The sequence below is a fragment of the Desmodus rotundus genome, chromosome 4, assembly GCF_022682495.2.
Source record: "Desmodus rotundus isolate HL8 chromosome 4, HLdesRot8A.1, whole genome shotgun sequence".
Taxonomy (NCBI): domain Eukaryota; kingdom Metazoa; phylum Chordata; class Mammalia; order Chiroptera; family Phyllostomidae; genus Desmodus; species Desmodus rotundus.
Window position 1 is genome coordinate 142062104 of NC_071390.1, and position 18766 is coordinate 142080869.

At 41.7% G+C, this 18766-nt stretch overlaps 1 protein-coding gene across 1 annotated transcript in view; it reads right to left on the reverse strand.

The window, feature by feature from the left end:
* Positions 1-2296: 2296 nt before the first annotated feature.
* Positions 2297-18766, reverse strand: part of DNAJC1 (DnaJ heat shock protein family (Hsp40) member C1) — a 226999-nt gene continuing 210529 nt past the window's right edge. The window contains exons 10-12 of the mRNA XM_024576243.4: positions 6917-6965; positions 5048-5511; positions 2297-2504 (exon numbers count right to left, since the gene is read on the reverse strand). Coding sequence (XP_024432011.3) covers positions 2436-2504; positions 5048-5511; positions 6917-6965 — 582 coding nt within the window. The 3' untranslated portion in view covers positions 2297-2435. The remainder of the gene's footprint in view (positions 2505-5047; positions 5512-6916; positions 6966-18766) is intronic.

The window sequence follows — 18766 nt, forward strand, 5'->3', positions numbered from 1 at the left end:
GCCCAGCGCAGCCAGAACCACCTGTTTCTCCCCCTCACTGCCCTCTGTGCACCGGGTCTTCCTGACCTCCCCGTCGATGGGGAGGAGGGCCGCGGCTACAGTGGGTGCGTGGTGACCTCAAAGCCCCACTGGCTCCGGGAGAAAGTTCTAGGGCTGAAGCTGTTGGCTCCGGTGCCATCCCTGTGGCTGGCTTAGCTCTGGTTTGTTATTAGGAAGAGGCTGTGAGCACTGGGGAAACAAAGGCTAAGACTCTGTCCATGCCCTCTCCTCCTGTCCCTTCCACCAGCCTGGCCGCTAATCTGGGGGACAGTGCTGACCTGTGGGCCAGGCAGGCTCTTCATCCCAATTGGGATGAAGCTGAATGGAGCTGCTGCCCAGTGACTCGGCTCATGAAAACTGCTGCAACGCCACTGCCGTCGGGAGGTCTCCGAGCTAGCAAGTTCCCCACAACGTCCCACTCGGGGAGCTGCACTGGAGGGGGTGTTGCGGGAAGGGGTTCGGGCTCATCTGGTAGTGCAGGTCCTATCAGTGAAAGGTGCCAGGGCCAGCAGTGGAGTTAGGACGCCACAACCAAACTTTTCTCTGGGAAGCTCCAATCTGAGTTCAATACTTTGAGAAATATGACATCTTTGAAGATGTCATATCAAATCACTTCCCTTAAGGGTGTGCTGGTGACCTGGGAGGTTAGTTTAGGCAGCAAACCATTTCCAGTCCTTGAGCAAACGACAGAAGATGTAAACAGCAACACTCAGCTTGATGGTGACTGTTCGCGCACACACACAGTAAGGAAGAGCTCGATCAAGGATAACAGCACAAAGGAGAGATTTTGTAACCTTAGGATTGAGAAGCAGGATCCAATTTTGTAAGTTCCTAAAAATCTTCCTTGTGTGATCTTTGGAAATTCTATCAGTTGAGGACAGATTTCTATCCAACCCAAACTCAGAGGTGATTACCGTATGTCCTTGTTCATTTAAACCAATCCCCGCCCCCCAGATACATATGCCTAAGATAGCCTCACGCTGTTTCTAGCCAGTGTGCTCCACCAAGCTGCATTTTTCTCCCCTGGCACCTGTACTCTGCTACCAGTAAACTCATTAGCTATGTGTTCTTTGGTCAAGGAAACACATTTTAAAATTCTTACACATTAGTTTACTCATCTGTTCCTTCAAAATCATATATTTGACTGTTAGAAAGCACTATTCAGCCCTAACTGATGTGGTTCAGTTGGTTGGAGCACTGTCCCATAGCTGAAAAGGTTGTGTGTTCAATTCCCGGTCAGGGCACATGTCCGAGTATACAGGAAGTAACCAACTGATGCTCTCTCTCATGCTGATGTTTTTTTTCTTTCTATCTTTAAATTTTATTTATTTTTTTCAGAGGGGTAAGGAAGGAGAAAGAGAGAGAGACATTAATGTGTGAGAGAAACATGGATCAGTTGCTTCTTGCTCACCGCCAACTAGGGGCCTGGCCCACAACCCAGGCATGTGCCCTGACTGGCGATAGAACCGTTTTGGTCTGCAGGCCAGCGCCCAATCCACTGAGCTACACCAGCCAGGGCTCACATCGGTGTTTCTCTTTCTCCCTTCCTCTCTTCCCAAAAGGCAATGAAAAAAATCTTTGGGTGAGAATTAAAAAAGTAACAAAAAGTAACGAGAAAGAAAGTGATAGGGGACTCAAGAATTGGAAAATTTTAGCTTAGCTTAAGGTAAAAAGTTGTAAGTCTAGCAAGTAATGTATATGTTAAAGTTTTTGTTTCAGAAACTACAGGTAAGGCCTGTCCTGGCTCCTGGGAAAACAGCTGACCTCCTGGGGCACTGCCAAAGATTACCACCTGGGACAACTGGAGGCATGGGAGCCTTTGTGTTCCAGGAAGACAGGGGACCACCTGCCCCTGGGAACAGCTAACCACCCAGGCAGGAATGTTGCAGCTTCTTCTACCTCACCCTCCCTGAATTTCAAAACCCCTCTCTGCACCTTGTTTATTCCCTGCTATAAAAATGCTGGCCTGGAAAGAGAAGACAAGATGGTCTGTTAGGGTATGAACCCGCCATCTTCTCGGATCACCGGCCATCTGAATAAGGCGCCCATAAAGATTCAGTCGCTGTCATTGCTTATTGGGTTTGGTAGTGACAGGCAGCCTGAACACCGGTGTCTTCTCTGGTTTCAAAAGCACTGTTAAGTTTGCTCCCCGTGAAAGCAAACCTAGGAGCTTTGTAGTAATGACAGAATAACCTGTAAGTCACCCCCGTTCTTTTTCCCTTTAACTCAGTATTTGTTTAAACATCAGAGCACAACATTTATTTTTTATTTTTTTAATTTTTTTTACTAAGGCACATGACGTATAGAAATACTGAGGTACAAAATGCAAATTTCTGCGTAAGAGTTTTAAAATAATCATTTTGGAAAATGAAGGTGAATGTCATCTTCCAGAATATTCAACTTTGAGCTTGTTTTTTCTTTTGGACCAGTTCAACCAACAACTTGTATCTAGCGATACAGTCTTCCTGTAGGAAGATAAAAAAAAAAAAAAAGGTGAAAACAGTTACTTCCACAGATCAGGATGACCTTCTTGGGGTAAGCCTACGGGGCCTGCTTGCTGGCTGTGCTCAGTGCGGTAACTAGGCCGTCTCATGTCCATTCACTTTGTACGGAACCTGCCTAGAGTTTCCTGCGTGAGCCCAGCTGGTCAGACAGATGAGGCCGACAGGTTCAAGGAGGCCAGCTGAACCTCCAGCCCAAGGTGTGGTGTTAACTGCTGGGGGGAGGGGCCACTGGCAGCTGTCTGAGACCTACTATCATTATGCCTATGACATAGAATTTGCTAACTATAATGATCGACTTTAACATTTTACTATTTCATCACAACATGTCACTTCAAAGAAACAAAAAAATTGAGGCCAGGTACCCATACTATTTTCCTTTGGGTTTGCATCTTGCAAAGGGCTGCTTGGGCCCTTCCTGGGGCCGTCCGCTAGCCCACAGGACTCTGGCAGGGAGAATGCTGAACGTCTTCCTGCTTGTCCCAGCCCCACCTTGCTCTTCCGGTCAGGTACATAACTATTAGCTCCAGGTCCTAGCTTGCTGTGGCTGTCACCCCCTGCAGTGGGGCCTCATGACTGAAGGGGAGATGAGGGATGCTGGGGAGAGGACTCATGATTCCCCTATTTAACATGAGGTACTTTCCAGAATCCATTTTTGTTTCTGTTCAAAAAATACTCTCCCCAACAGCACTGTCAGCCTTCACTAACTTACAGTCTAGTGCAAGCTGATTTCTGCTCCATGGAGATGACTTTATCAGCTGCCTGGGACAGAATAGATATTCATTCTTTTCCTAGCATTTTAGCTTCTTAGAGTAATGAGAGTATCTTATATGCCCCTTATCTGCATCCCAAAGATGCCTTGCCTAGGGTCTTTAAAACTATCAATCTTTTCTTGATACCTTGCTTCCCATGGCCCTGCCTAGCACCTGACAAGGAGCGAGGCCAGCCCTAGCACGTCACCTGGAAGACAGTGTGGGCCCTGAGCCCCCTGTGAGCCCCCTGAGCAGCGTGCTGCCACTGAGCCCAGTTCACTCACACTTCAGGCAAAGCCTCCTCGGTCAGGCCCAGAATCTCCAGTGGTTCTCAGGCCACTTGCAGGGAGTCACTCCACAGCAGGTGAGCCCCCAAGCAGCCTTCCCTGCACCTGGTTCTATCGCCAAGGCTTAACAGGAATTTTTGCAGGACAATAAAAGAGCTGCTCCTTTCTGGTTGAAACAGGAAGTTTTCCAAACCCCAAGGCAATCAGTTTCTGAGTGTTCTAAGGAACTCAGTTCCACTTCCTTTCAAACCAATGTTGGTTCATCACATATGCAAATGGCTGTGTCCTGACAGATGCTAGAGAAATTCAGGGAAAATAATGACTTCTGGCAAACCAGTTGGAGAGGCAGGGGAATCTGTGTTTCTCAAATAGATCAACTGCTAATGGTTTTATTTTTCTCCCCGGGAATTCCTGACTTCCTCATTTTAAAGTAGGTAATAGATAACTGGACTTATACACTTGGGGACATTCATGGCCACAAGCTAGGCTGTCCAACATCGAATTTCAATTAAAAAAATAAGAATGTAAATGAACATCAATGTGCCCAGAGGCTACTGAGTGATAGGCACAGAAGGCAGAAGAGATTGGTTCTTTTGATTTCTCAGTGTTCCTGGTGCCTCGGAGAAGGGCACAGCCATGGGGAAAGGGCCCCGGAGATCGCACACACGTCAGGAAAGGGACAAGTTGGAAAGATCCCACTGTGCAGTGTGGTTGCTCCACCCTGGCCGAGCCGAAGGCAAAGGCCAGGGGAGGGGCTGTCTTGTCACAGGAGTGCCTATCTTCCTGCCCGTCTGAGTTTTTATTTGAGAACTACTCATATATTTAAGCAGGTACTAAGAGCTGTGAACAGGGAGAAAAGTCTATTATAAAAAGTCAAGGCTGTAGAGGGCAAGCTGAATGCTAAATGTGTCTCTCACATAGACCCCACATGCAAATATGCGTCCGGGGTCTCTGGCCTACCGTGTGCTGGGGCTGAGTCCAGAATCCTGCTGCAGAGCCGGGGATCACACTCACCACCGGCCACACACCCCTGTGCCCGAAGGGGCTTGTGATTTTGAGAAACCTCCTTACTCAGCTAAGAGGGACTGCACGGTGACCAGGGTGCTGCCAGGCCACCCGGGCTTCTCTCAAACTGCTGCCTGAGCAGAGTGACTGCTCCAGAGGCTGGCAGGGTGGTTGAGGGTGAAGTTTATATTCTATGGATGGAATTTTCCCCTGAGAAAAACTACCTGGTCTGTATAATGACCCAACTTAGACTGCTGACCTCACTTATACACACCAATCGATTGAGTGCACAGATTTCCCATGCTTTCAAGGGAAATACGCCAGAGGATGACTGATAAACCAGAGCTCATGTGAAATAGTTGGAGAGAGGGTATGAATAAGGTGAAAGAACTGGCTGCGGCCACTTCGGTGGAATCTAAATCCAGTGCAGACAGAGGTCTCGTCCTCTCCCCTCCTCACCCACCTTACTCTTAGACGGGACACATTTGGCTATTTTGTCCCAGCGGTCAGAGCATCCTTTTGGGTATTGCTGTAATGCTAATTCCAGAAGTTTCTGTTGGTTTTGAGTCCATGGCTCCTCTGTAGCACGACTTTTCTCTCTCTTCTGGCTCTCCTCATCACTTGATGCATTTTGTTCCGATATATCAAAGTCCTTCTGCCTCTTCCCACGGAACTTTTCCTCTGGTTCTACTTTCGGTGCCACCTCGGGCAGCCGGGCTGGCTTCCGTCTCCTCGGCTGGCTTTCCAGGACCATGGCCTCCTGTTCCTCCTCCTCCTCTTGTTCATCACTGTGCTCTCTCTCCCCATCCCCCATGGCCTGTGCACCGGCTTCCCGCTGGGTGATGATGTCATCAGGCAAGGCCACGGTGGTCTTGATGGGCCTGGAATTCTGAGCTGTTGACTTCAGTTCAGAGAGTCTAACCATTCCTGTGAGAAAGGGCACATCACAGATGAAAGGGCTTGGTCAAGTCAGGTGACAAGAGTGACAACAACTGCCTCCCACCTAGCAGACAGTGTCCTAGGCATTTTGCAAGTATGATTTTACTTAATTTTCATATTATTCGAGGATAGGTATCATTATCCTAATTTTACTGATGAGGAAAATAAGTCTCGGAAAGCAGCAGAGGTGAGTGGGATCTGAACCCAGTGCTGCCTGATCCCATGTCTTTGCCTTCCCCCACTCTGAGGAGCCATGGGTGTATACAGAACTGGCTGTGATGAAGGAATGCAAAGCTCTCTCTGAGAAGAAATAACCTGTTACTTTTTAGGTAGGGAAGTTTGTTCTTTACCATCCAGAGTTGTGAAGGACCCATCAGCATAACTGAAAAGAGTCTGTCAGACCTGGCGCCACCCTGCAGGTGGCCACCACCACCGTGGGGTCTGCTGTCTGCCCAGAGCTGCTTCTGCTGCCGCTGTGACCCCTGCCCACTCGCTGCACTTCTGGACAGGAAATGGGCAGGCCAGTGCTGCCTCCGGCCACAGGCGTCATCTCGGAGACGCCCTTAAATACTGAACTACACAGTGCCTGTTCTCGTCACACCTTCACCCTCTGCCAGTGCTCTACTCTAGTAAGAGCCGTGTCTGTCTGTTCGCTTCACTCCGCCACACTGCCTTTTCGGAATACATTTTTGGAGAATGCCTGGGAGGTCAGCTTCTTTCATACAACATCTCACTGCCTGTTCCTGCCTCCATGCCCAGCTAAATAATTGCTTTGGTAGAAAATGGATCTGGCAATGCCCTCTTCCTAAAGCTTGCAGAATCCCTTCCTGGGGATGACCTCTGGAGATCTCTGGGTCTAGGGCCTGTATTTAGGTTAAGTTGGAAGGTTTAGGAGGCATTTTATTACCTCCTGGTTCCAAGCAAACAGTATGGGGACTCTAACAAAATTCCAGTTAGTCTTGGAGAAAACAGATTTGGAGAAACACAGATTCTTGGGAAGGCTGCTTGCTGTCTCTTCTGAAGGACAGTGTGTGGTGATGCGGGGGTAGTGCAGGAAAACCACACACCGTTGATTGTGTGGTGCGTGGACTGGCTTTCTCCTGCGCCCCCCACCCCACCCACACTAGAGAAGAAGAATGTTTTTATAGTTCTTTAAACTTATTACATACATCTTAGCACCCACTAAATGTTTAGGGCTGGATTGGCTTGTTGGTGCCTTTGAGAGGTTTAATTGTACATTACTAGAGGTGTAATTTGATGCCTTTTAGAGGTTTAACTGTACAGTTCCTTGGGCAAAGCTATTACACCATCATATTTAAAGAAGTTGTTATAAAAAGGGATTTATTTTAAAGAAACTGCTTTAGATTACTGGGGTTAGTGGGTGCTAACTCACCCGGCGAGCAGGTCACCGAATCTTTCAGTTGTTTGGCTTTAGTTGTCACCTGGTTCAAAATATAAAAGCAAAGAAAGAAAATCTTACGTTCCACATACCAACAATAGGTCTAGTGACCTATTTTATATAAAGTCCTGGTTCCAGCTCTCATGAGCGGGGCAACCTTGAGCAACTTCCAATCCTTCTTCTGTCTCGTGCATTACCTCCTGGAGCATATAGATGTGATGCTGATACCATTAGTCTGTTAGGGATGTTTTAAGTTATTTCAAGCTCTTAGCAAGACATCTAGCAGATATTAAAGGCTCAGTAAATACTGCCTATGATAATTGACATGGATCATTTGTCTTCTACTTCCTACAAAGGGCAGAATTAGAGAAAATGCTTAAAGCCGCTCAGAAGCTCGCTTCACTGTCATTCCCTATTTTCTCTCCAGACGGCCTTGCCTCCTATGTTAATGGGAAAAAAAATTGAAATTACCCAACACGAGCTTCCTGATTTCCAACTTTTCACACTCAAAATTTGACTGTATCAACATATAGCCTTCCCTTCTTTTATTCCAATTCAAAGAAAGAAATTATCTTCATTCCTCTAAAACCCTCGCAGAACTAAACTGCATTAATTTCCTTTGCTTTCATGTTGAACTTCTCCCTGTCAATCAGGTATGTCCCATAAACCTTCAGACTTAGCTCAGGTGCCCTCTGCTCTAAAAGACCGTCTTCACTGAGCCATCCTTCTATCCCAGCTGGCTGTCAGGGCAGTCCCTCCTAGTTTTCCTTCTCTGCTCTGAACATTCCTTCACTGGAATGTTCACTTCCCTCCCATGTCCCCCTGCCTCTTGTCCATGAATACAATATTCCTCAACATTCTGTCCTTGCTATTCATAGATTCTTTCCATTTTCTCCTTTGGTATCACATACCATCTGTTCAATAACACCTAGACAAGAAATGATTAGCCTATTATCCCTGGTCCTTACCTTTACCTTGGAGTGCCAGGCTGATAGAAGTTGACTATGTAACACAATCAATCATCAGATCTGAAAAGGACTTCATTTTTATAACAATAAGTTGACTGTGTACCAGACACTGTGCTAAGTAAGATATCTGTGCATATACATATTCCTCACAGCAACTGCGTTAGGTAGGTATGTAATTATCATCCCCATTTTACATAATATGAGGCATGTCAGCCTCCAAAACCTTTGCCTTCAATCTCTATAAACGCTGCCTTTCAAATCCAAATCTCTAGCTTTATAGATGAAGAGGTAGGTGAGTGCTCTGGCTGCTACACTCCACGGCTCTCCTTTAACTGTCAGTAATCTTATTTGGGGGTCTCCTAGCTCCACAAACCACACAAATCCCACACTACACTCAACTTCTGGCTTTTCCTTCCTTCCTTTTTTTTGGTTATTGAATTTGTATAAAAGTTCATTTGAGCTGAACTGACAATACATGCTGAGGAGCAAGATCTAAGTGCAGAATAACATCTATGCAGTTTAAAAAAAATTATAAATTAAAAAAATTTAAATTACAGTTGACATACACCCTAATGATTAGACATTACCTAAATAAGTGATCACCTTGATAAATCTTGCACACATCTGACATATGTATTATTAGAATATTATTGACTGTATTCCCTGCGCTGTGCTCTACATCCCCATGACTGTTCTGTAACAGCCAATTTGTACCCGATCCCATCACCTTTCTTACCCATCCCCCTATCGCCTTCCCATCTGGCAACTGTCAAAATGTTCTCTGTATGAATCTGTTTCTGGTCTGCTTGGTTCATTTAGTTTGTGATTCAGATTCAACTATTGATAGACATATATTTACTGCCATTTTGTTGTTCATATATTTTATCTTTTATCTTTTGTTTTTCTTCTTTTTAAAGAAACTCTTAACATTTCATATAATACTGGTTTGGTGGTGAAGAACTCCTTTAGCTTTTTCTTGTCTGGGAAGCTCTTTATCTGTCCTTTCATTGTAAATGATAGCTTTGCTGTACAGTAATACTGGTCGTACATCCTTGTTTTTCATCACTTTAAATATTTCTTGCCAATCCGTTCTGGCCTGCAAAGTTTCTGTTGAGAAGTGAGCTGACAGTCATATGGGAGCTCCCTTGTAGGTAACTAGATGCTTTTCTCTTGCTGCTTTTAAGATTCATTGCCTTTAAATTTTTACAATTTATTTTTTTAAAAGATTTTATTTATTTATTTTTAGAGAGGGGAAGGGAGGGAGAAAGAGAGAAACATCAATGTGTGGTTGTCTCTTACACGCCCCCTACTGGGGACTTGGCCTGCAACCCAGGCACGTGCCCTGACTGGGAATTGAACTAGCAACCCTTTGGTTTGCAGGGCGGCACTCAATCCAATGAGCCACACTAGCCAGGGCTAACTTTTAACAATTTAATTATGATGTGTCTTGGTGTGGGCCTCTCTGGGTTCATCTTCTCTGGGACTCTCTGCACTTCCTGGACTTATATGGCTATTTCCTTCACCAGGTTAGGGAAGTTTTCTGTCATTATTTTCTCAAATAGTTTTTTAATTTCTTGTGCTCTCTCTTCTCCTTCCGACACACCCATGATGTGAATGTTGGTATGCTTGAAGTTGTCCCACAGGATCCCTACACTATCTTCATTTTTTGGATTTTTACTTTTTGCTCTTTTGATTGGGTATTTTTTGCATCCTTATATTCCAAATTGCTGACTTTATTCTCAGCATCATCTACTTGACTATTGATTCCCTATAAATTATTTCAGTTGGTGTATCCTTCATTTCTAACTAGCTGTTTTTTATGCTGTTAGAATTCTAAGTTCACTTAGCATCCTTATAACCAGTGTTTTGAATTCTGCATCTGGTAGATTGCTTGTCTACATTTGTTTAACTTTTTCTGGCATTTTGTTCTGTTCTTTCATTTGGGACATGTTTCTAGGTCTCCTCATTTTGGCTGCCTCTATATGTTTGTTTCTATATATTAGGTACAGCTGCTATGTCTCTTAGGCTTGGTAGAATGGCCTAATGTAGTGGGTGTTCTGTTAGGGCCCAGTGGCACAGCCTCCCTGATCACCCACACTGGGCACTGGAAGTGCACACCCCTGTGTAGGCTGTGTACATCCTTCTCTTGTAGTTGAGCCTTGATTGCTGTTGGCACGTAAGTGGGAGGAATTTAACACCAGGCAGATCAGACTGCATGTAGTTGGATTATGATTTTTTATTGTGACAATCTCTGTCTTTTGATTGAATTGTTTAATCCTTCCATATGTGGTGTATGTTTGGGAAAAGTCCAGCCATTGTTAATATTATAAGAATGGTTTGTGCAACACTGATGTAACTTGGCAGCCAAGGAGAATGGACTGGAATGTGCGTGCATGAACAACGATGACTTCACTGTACTAGTCAGTGGAGGCAGTAAATGCCACTGAATGAGCATTTTCTGTGTGGCCGTTGTATTCAAAATGACTGAGAGTAGAGCAATGAATGTATATCAAATTTTGCATTAAGCATGAACATTCATCCATGGAAACTATTCAGATGATTCAGAAGGCTTTCAGGAATGATATAATGAGTGCAGTGCAAATTAAAGTGTGCACAAATCCTTCAAAGATGGTCGAGAATCTGTTGAAAGTGATCCACATTCTGGAAGGCCTGCAATAAGCAGAACACCTGAGCATGTATGGGCTGCAATCAACAAACATGAGCGACTGACAGAGCGAGAACTAGAAGCTGATCTGGGGATTCCAAAAACTACTGTGTCCAAAATGTTGATATAGGATCTTGGCATGAAATGTGTCGTGGCAAAATCTGTTCTGTGGCTTCTGCTACCAGAGCAGAAGGAACATTATGCTGCAGCTGCTAATGACTTGATTCAAACCGCTACCAATGAACCAGATTTCCTCATCAGAGATGAATTGTGGGTCTATGGCTATGATCCAGAAACAAAGGCCCGATTGGACCGATGGAAGTCACCTGGTTGTCCATGCCCAAAAAAGGCATGGCAAAGTCTCAGCAAGATGCAAGACCATGTTAACTGTGTTTTTTTATTGGGAAGGTGGTGTTCGTCACAAATACATCCCTCCAAGCCAAACAATTAATAAGGAGTACTACTTCAATGTTGTTCATCAGTTGAGAGATACAATATGACAAAAACAGTCACAGCTATGGGCAACTGGTGATTGGCAGCTTCATCACAACAATGCACCTTCTCATGCATCACATCTCGAGCAGTTCTTTTGCAAAACATCAAATCACCCAGGTGACTCAGCCCTTCTATGGTCCAGATTTGGCACCCTGAGATTTCTGGCTTTTCCCAAAACTAAAATCACCTTTGAAAGGAAAGAGGCTTCAGACCATTGATGAGATTCAGGAAAATATGACAGAGCAGCTGATGGCAATTCCAACAAAGGATTTCGCAGAGTGTTCTGAACAGTGGAAGAGACACTGGGGGACTGTGTGAGGTCCCAAGGAGCCTATTTTGAAGGGGACTGAGGCATCATTATCCTATGTACAATGTTTCTTGTATCTTCTTCAATACGTTTCTATTTTTCATAATTATAGGACAGGCTGGATACTTTATGGACAGCATGTTATTACTGATATAGTTGGAATTATGTCTGTCATTTTATTTTGTTTTTTATTTTTATTTTTGTTTCTCTATATCTCCATTACTGCTTGCTTTGGCATAAGTGAGTATTTCCTAATGCAGCATTTAATTTAATGATTTTTTTAGTATACTTCAACAATTTATTTTTCAACAACGGTTTACAGTCAATATTATTTTGTATTAGTTTCATTGAGAATACTTTTATGAGCTTATTTTAGGGGTTGCTTTGGGGTTTACCACATACACCTTAACTTATGAGAATCAATTAGCTTCAGGTTTATATTGGCTTTATTCCAGTGATACACAGAAACATCCTACCTATATAGTTCTATCCCCTTTGTATGATTATTATACATATTGTTATCTTCTTATATATTATAGGCCCAACAATACATTATATGTCTTGTTATTTTATACTTTTTAAATCAGTTAGGAAAATGTGTTTATATTGTCTTTTTTAATTACCTAATTACATTTATGGGTATCCTTCATTTTTTATGTGGGTTCAAATAATCATCTGGGGTCATTTGGTTTTAGACTGCAGAACTTCAGTTTTTGTTCACCTTGAAAAGCTTTTATTTTGCATTCATTTTTGAAAAATGGCTTTGAATATGTTATTCCACTGATTTCTGGAACTCATGGTTTCTGCTGAGAAGTCAGCTGTTAATTTTATTGTGGGGCCCTTGTAAGGGATAAGTCATTTTTCTCTTGTTGCTTTCAAGAGTTTTTCCTTGTTTTTGACTCTTAGCATTTTTAAAATTATGATGTATCTTTTGTGTATATCTTTGAATTTATCCTACTCTGAATTCACCAAGCTTTTTGGATGTGTAAATGAGTGCTTTTCAAGAAATTTGGTAAGTTTTCACCCATGGTTTCTTTGGATATTTATTTTTTTCCTTTTTCATTCTTCTCTCCTTTTAGAACTCCCATTACATGTATGTTGGGGTGCTTACTGGTGTCTCATGTTTCTTTAAGGCTCTGTTTCTTTCTTCATTTGTTTTCCTCTCTGTATTCAGCTTACATAATCTCTATTGGCCTATCTTCAAGCCCACTAATTCTTTCCTCTGCCAGTTCAAACCTACTGTGGAGCCTTTGTAGTAATTTTGAATTTCAGTTATTATACTTTACAGTTCAGAATTTTCATTTGGTTCTTTTCTTATAATTTTATTTTTTTTTAGAGAGCAAGGGAGAAAGGAGAAACATCAATTTGGTGTTCCACTTATCCACGTACTCATTGTTTGATTCTTGTATGTGCCCTGCCCGGGGATCAAACCCACGACTTTGGTGTATCAGGACAATGCTCTAAACAATTGAGCTACTCTGCCAGGGCTATTTGGTTCTTTTTAATAATTCTACCTTTTTTGTTAATAATTCTCTATATGATGCAACACTGTCATCATACCTTCCATTATATACTGCAGCAATTCTGGTTACTCTCTTCATGCCCACTACCCCAAATTGGGCTTGTTATTATTATTTTCATGTTTACTTGTTTAGTGGATGGCTGGATTATATTTATATATATATATATATATATATATATATATATATATATATATATATATATATATATATATTACCTTTTGTCTGCTACAGTTTTAAGCTTCTGATATTGCTTCCAGGTGAACAGCAGGTATGAATATATATACCCAGTCATCTTGGAATAATAGTGGTATTTGTAGGGCTCTCTTCCTTTCTTTACCTGACCACACTGAGCTGTTAAACATCACCAGTTATAAGGGAAATGCAAATCAAAACCACAAGGAGATACCACCTCACACCTTTCAGAATGGTCATTATCAGTAAGACAAGAAATAACAAGTGTTGGTGAGGATGGAAAAAGGGGAGCACACTGATGGTGGAAATGTAAATTGGTGCAGCTGCTATGGAAGACAGTACAGAGGTTCCTCAAAAAATTAAGAATAGAGCTTCCACCATATGACCCAGCAACCCCTCTTCTGGATATCTTCCCCCAAAATATGAAGATACATATTTGTAAAGATATATGTAGCCCCTTGTTCACTGCAGCCTTATTTACAATAACCAAGACATGGAAACAACCTTTGTTTCCATGATGGTCTTTTGATGGACGACTGGATAAAGAAGAAGTGAGATAGAGTATATTTATAAATACTATGCACGCATTAAAGGTGATTGTCATTTGCGAGAACATGGATAGATCTTTAGAGCATCAGGCTATATGAAGTCAATGGAAAAGGGACAGGAACCATATGAGGAATATAAAACACTCATATGTTGAATATAAAACAAAAAGAACAAACTCACCACAGACACAGACAACAGAATGGTGGTTACCAGAGAGCAGTGCTGGGGGGCGGGGTAGAATGAAGAAGGTACGGGAGTCAAGGGTATGGTGACAGAAGGAGACTAGACTCTGGGTGGTGAGCATGCAATGGAGTCTACAGGTGCTGTATTATAGAATTGTACACCTGAAAAATATCATGGTATTAACCAGTTACCCCCAAAATTTATTTTAAAATTATACTAATTGCTAGCTGATATGCTATTATTTACCAAATACCCTGGGCCACAAGTTGCTCTACAAACTAATCCAATCAAATTGTGGCTCTTTTGGAGAAACAGTTTCTGAGGTCAGTGTTTGATATTTGTTCTGATCCGAAGGGCTCCTCCACAGAACTTACTACCCGTGAGTTGGTGTGAGAACACCTGGTTGGTGACTATTTGTACTGATAAAACACTCTGAAGAGTACATATCGCAGTCTGGCCTGCCTGCCACATGCCATGGAGAACCGCCACAACGTGGGCCTTCAGATCCTCAGGGTCCAACACTGAAACCTAACGGCTTGCCACTACGCTTAGCTTTTAGCCATATTTTCTTCCACTTAAAGGCAACTTAAAACTTATTAGAAAGAAACAAAGCATAGCTGGTCAATTTTCTACTTCTGTGGCCCAACAATTACTTTAATAACCTGGCATGTTTGCCAAGTCCACATCTCCTGGTGCTATAATGTAGTATAACAATAACTGCAAGTGATCATTTTTTTTCTTGAATTTCTCTTCTTTTCACTATTTTTTTTCCTCAGGGGGAGGCATGTATATATGGTGCTGATGGCAAAATATTTCTCTCTTGGGGGCAAGTTTGGCATCTTTAGCAAATCATTTGTGATTCTGAGCAGATTAAGAAGTTTCCAAATAAGCAGTGGGCTGTAAAAGCTCAATGGCCAGGGTGTCCCTGAGTGTAGTATTTGCGAAAGGAAAATCAGCTTTCAGTGAGCACGGTCATCACCAACTCTATGTTTCTGCCATAGATCTGATGACTTCGATTACATGGGTGCCAATTTACTCTTGAAATGTTTAGTGTTAGTTTCCTCACATATTCTATAATGAAAATTTTAGTAACTCATTCTGTTCTTTTATATCACATGCAATTGCATAAGATACAGTCTTTGACTTAATGTAACTTCATGACAAGCTAAATTTGGGACTTTTTTTCTAGTGTTCTCTTCAAAGGCATGTATTCCCACATATGTCTTATAGCTGAGGCTTTTCTTCTTCTTTAGAGTCTGAACAAATAACATCATGGGCTAGTTCTTCACCTACCATCTCTCCTCCAGCTGTGTTGCCATGGCAATGGAGAGTGGGTGACCTGGGTTCTGGAAGCCCAAGAGCTAAAGCTTGGAAGCTACCTCAGTCATAGGATGCGGAGTCTGGAGGCCAGCCCTACCATACTACAAGTGTGTGGCTTAGCAACATGTCCTCACGTACATGGAGGATGCAGTGTGCCAGCTCCTACAAAATAAGGAAGATATTAGCCAATATGGCACTGCCAAGTTCCTCAATGAACATTTGAACAGTGTATGTCAGGGAACTCTGTTCTCTTTTGGAAACTCAGCTTCATCCAAGCCACCCCTCAAAATAGGGCATCATTCTTACTGGCCTGCTGGAGATGCATCTGAACTGTGGGCAAAAATGGTGCTCTCAGAATGCTGGCTGCCAAATGCCAAATGGCTACCCCTTTGGCACAAGTCTACAATATTTTCTGGAGAAACTGAAATAGCCCTAGAAAAAGTCCCTACAAATGTGTGACACTTAGGACCAGACCAGATCTCAACCTATTTGCTACACCATGAAGCTCAATGTCAATAAGCTCCATGCATTCAGATAACCAGCTTCCTTAGTCCTCTCACTCTAAACACGGATGGACATACTCAAGGATCACCAGACATTTGGGGAAAGTCTCTAACATGATGACCAGGAGCCAAGACAAAACAAACAGGATAGAAAGGGGGAACCTCAGAAGGGGCAGTGACAATACAAGGAGCAGAAGAAAACCTTAAGAAAGCTCTCATATCATATTATATCTTTAGGAAAAAAGAGAAGATATTGGATCAATTAAGTAAGAGTAGTTTGCTATAAAAATAAAACCAAGAAGGAGTTCTGGGATATTAAAAATATAATAGCAGAAATAAAAAATAGAAATTTAAAAGCATAGTTGAGAAATTGCCCAGAAAAGACAAAGAAATAGAAAAAAATAAGAGAAAAAATACAAGAGAAGTAGAGGCTCAGTCCAGGAATATAACATTTAAAAAAAAATTCGAGTTCCAGAAAGAGAGAACAAAGGAACTAGAATGCCATAAAGCTTCTCAACAGCAACACTAGAAGCTAAAAGCTAAAAATAATACAGCAGTATTTTCAGAATTCTAAGGGGAAGTTAGTTCCAACCTAGAATTCTGTACCAAATCAGGCTATCAATCAACTATAAGAGTAGAATATAGATTTTTAAATGGGTAAGAGCTTGTATTTTAACTTCCATATAACTTTTCTCATGAAACTACTGGGATGGTGTACTTCATCAAGAAATGAGAATTGAGCCCTGGCTGGTGTAGCTCAGTGGATTGAGTGTGGACCAAACCAAAGGGTCGCTGGTTTGATTCCCAGTCAGGGTTGCAGGCCAGTTGGAGGCACACAAGAGGCAACCACACATTGATATTTCTCTCCCTCTCTTTCTCCTTCCCTTCCCCTCTTGCTAAAAATAAGTAAGATCTTTTAAAAAATCACTAAAAAAATGAGAATGAATCTAAGAAGATGAAATTATGGGATGCAGAAACAAGGAATCCAACATAGAAGAGAGGTGAGAGAATTCTTAGGATGATAATGGATAGTCCCAGAACAGCCGTTTGTGCAGGAGAGCTGGAAAGCAACTAATTCAGATTGGAGCAGCAGGACAGTAAGCTCCAGGAGGAGTGTATGCAAGAAAATTAAAAAATAGAACTGATCAAACTATTGTATAAAATTATGTTTAGTTGGACAATTAGAGATTAATACTTCAGTTGAAGCAGTAGTAATTAATTAATACTTAGAAACTCTAAGCAAACCAAGAAGAGGTATTTATTCCATGAAAAACAAAAGGTTGTATAAGAAAAAATTTAATAATAATATTCCTTGTGGCTTGGCTGTAATATTTACATAGTCATAAAAATGTAAGTACTAAACACTTTAAGTTAAAATTGGTACTCTATATGGGAAGGAAGGGGGCGGGCCGTATGTGTGGTGGTGGAAAAGATCATTTGTCATCTTCAACTAAGAATCCAAAGATAGTCTAAAATTTAAAAATCTAGAAATAGCAGCATAAGCATATTATGCAAAGTGCAAAATGAAAAAAATACTATGGGCTACCAGCTTGGGTGGGTTTGGGATAACCCTGGACCCGCATGTGTACTGCCGCTCACACGGACTGTAGAATTGTGGGGAAATTTGTTTCATGTTCTGATTCAAAGAATAAAACACTTTATAATCCTTCCTCTTAACACAATTGAGCCTTATTTTATCTTTAAAACTCATAGGGACCCTATGATTTTGCCTGGGACATATGAGTTAGGGTTGAGTGAATGAAAAAAATCTAAAGTAAGTTTTGTTCCTTCTAATGAAAATAATGATGAAATTATCTGAATATTAAATTAGAAAAATGGAAATTATATTTCACAGGGTAGAGTTAGGACAAGTAGATAGTTGCATGTGGCACACTTCGACTCCGTGCACAGAAGAATTTCCTGATGTTGTGAGCTGTGGGAAATAGATGCTCATGTACCTGGCATCCTCGGATAACGCAGGAAATAAATGTTTCAAATTCTGACTGACTTGATGATATCATAAGTGTTACTCCTATAATACAAGTTATGTAACTGTGAAGTTCATTATTTCCATTCATTTATGTTCAATTTTGGCCAATTTTCTGTTTGAATTTAATGCTCATATTACCAACAACTACAGCAAGTTTCAAAAACAAGGCACTCTGCTACCTGACCATTCCATAAACCACCTGAAAAACGTCCAACTGGTAGAAAGCATTGCTGTTCATTTTTTAGTATTTCTTTAATGTCTACAATTTTCTCTGGATTCTCTGTATAGAAAAATGCAAGAATACTATTTATCTTGACATTAAAAAAGATGGGCTTCCGTTAACTTCCTGATTACCTCTATCAGTGATTGAGACGGCCACTTACTAGATGAACACACTTTTGCAGATAACCGTGTAGTTCTGCAGGTATTATCTGTCCATCAGGGAGATAGTTAAAAAACCCAACGTAGTATATTCGCCCGTCTTCCTTTTTAAAAAGTAGTTTACCAAAGTTTTTAGCACAGGAAAGCAATTTTAAATTACATTAACAATTATTAGCATCTATTCAAGAGTCACCAGTCTATTGACTTGCTGCCACTCTAAGTAATACATAAAAAAGTGTCAAGGAAGTCCTACCTATAAAGTATGATGCTATCACCACACCACAGACTCCAATGCGAGTCAAACCAGTTCCTTCATTAATAATTATCCCTAGTATTCAAAGTGCACATGACTGTAACTAGTAAAGTTGATCTAGCCTTTAAAGCAGATACCATCCTCTTGTAGTAAGTCACAGGGTTCTGATGAATGAGTACATAATATAAACTCAGTATATTAGTAATGCATGACACTAAATAGGGTACAGAAAAAAACATATAACAATGTTTTTTGTTTTGTTAAATGGGAGATAAATAGTAAAGATCTTTCATGTAATCTGCAAATACGCTTTCCTTGAATGAGTCACTAAAAAAGATGAACAAATGTTCAGTAAGAGTTTAAGCAGACCTTGAATATTTCTGTGGTTCAAATATTCAAAGGGCATACGGGGAGGGAACTGCTTATAGAGTTACTCGGGAGTACAGCCCATTAACGGGCCAGTTTCCTGGGACACTAAATACTCTGCTCTCCAACTTATCCCCCTTTGGCCAGCA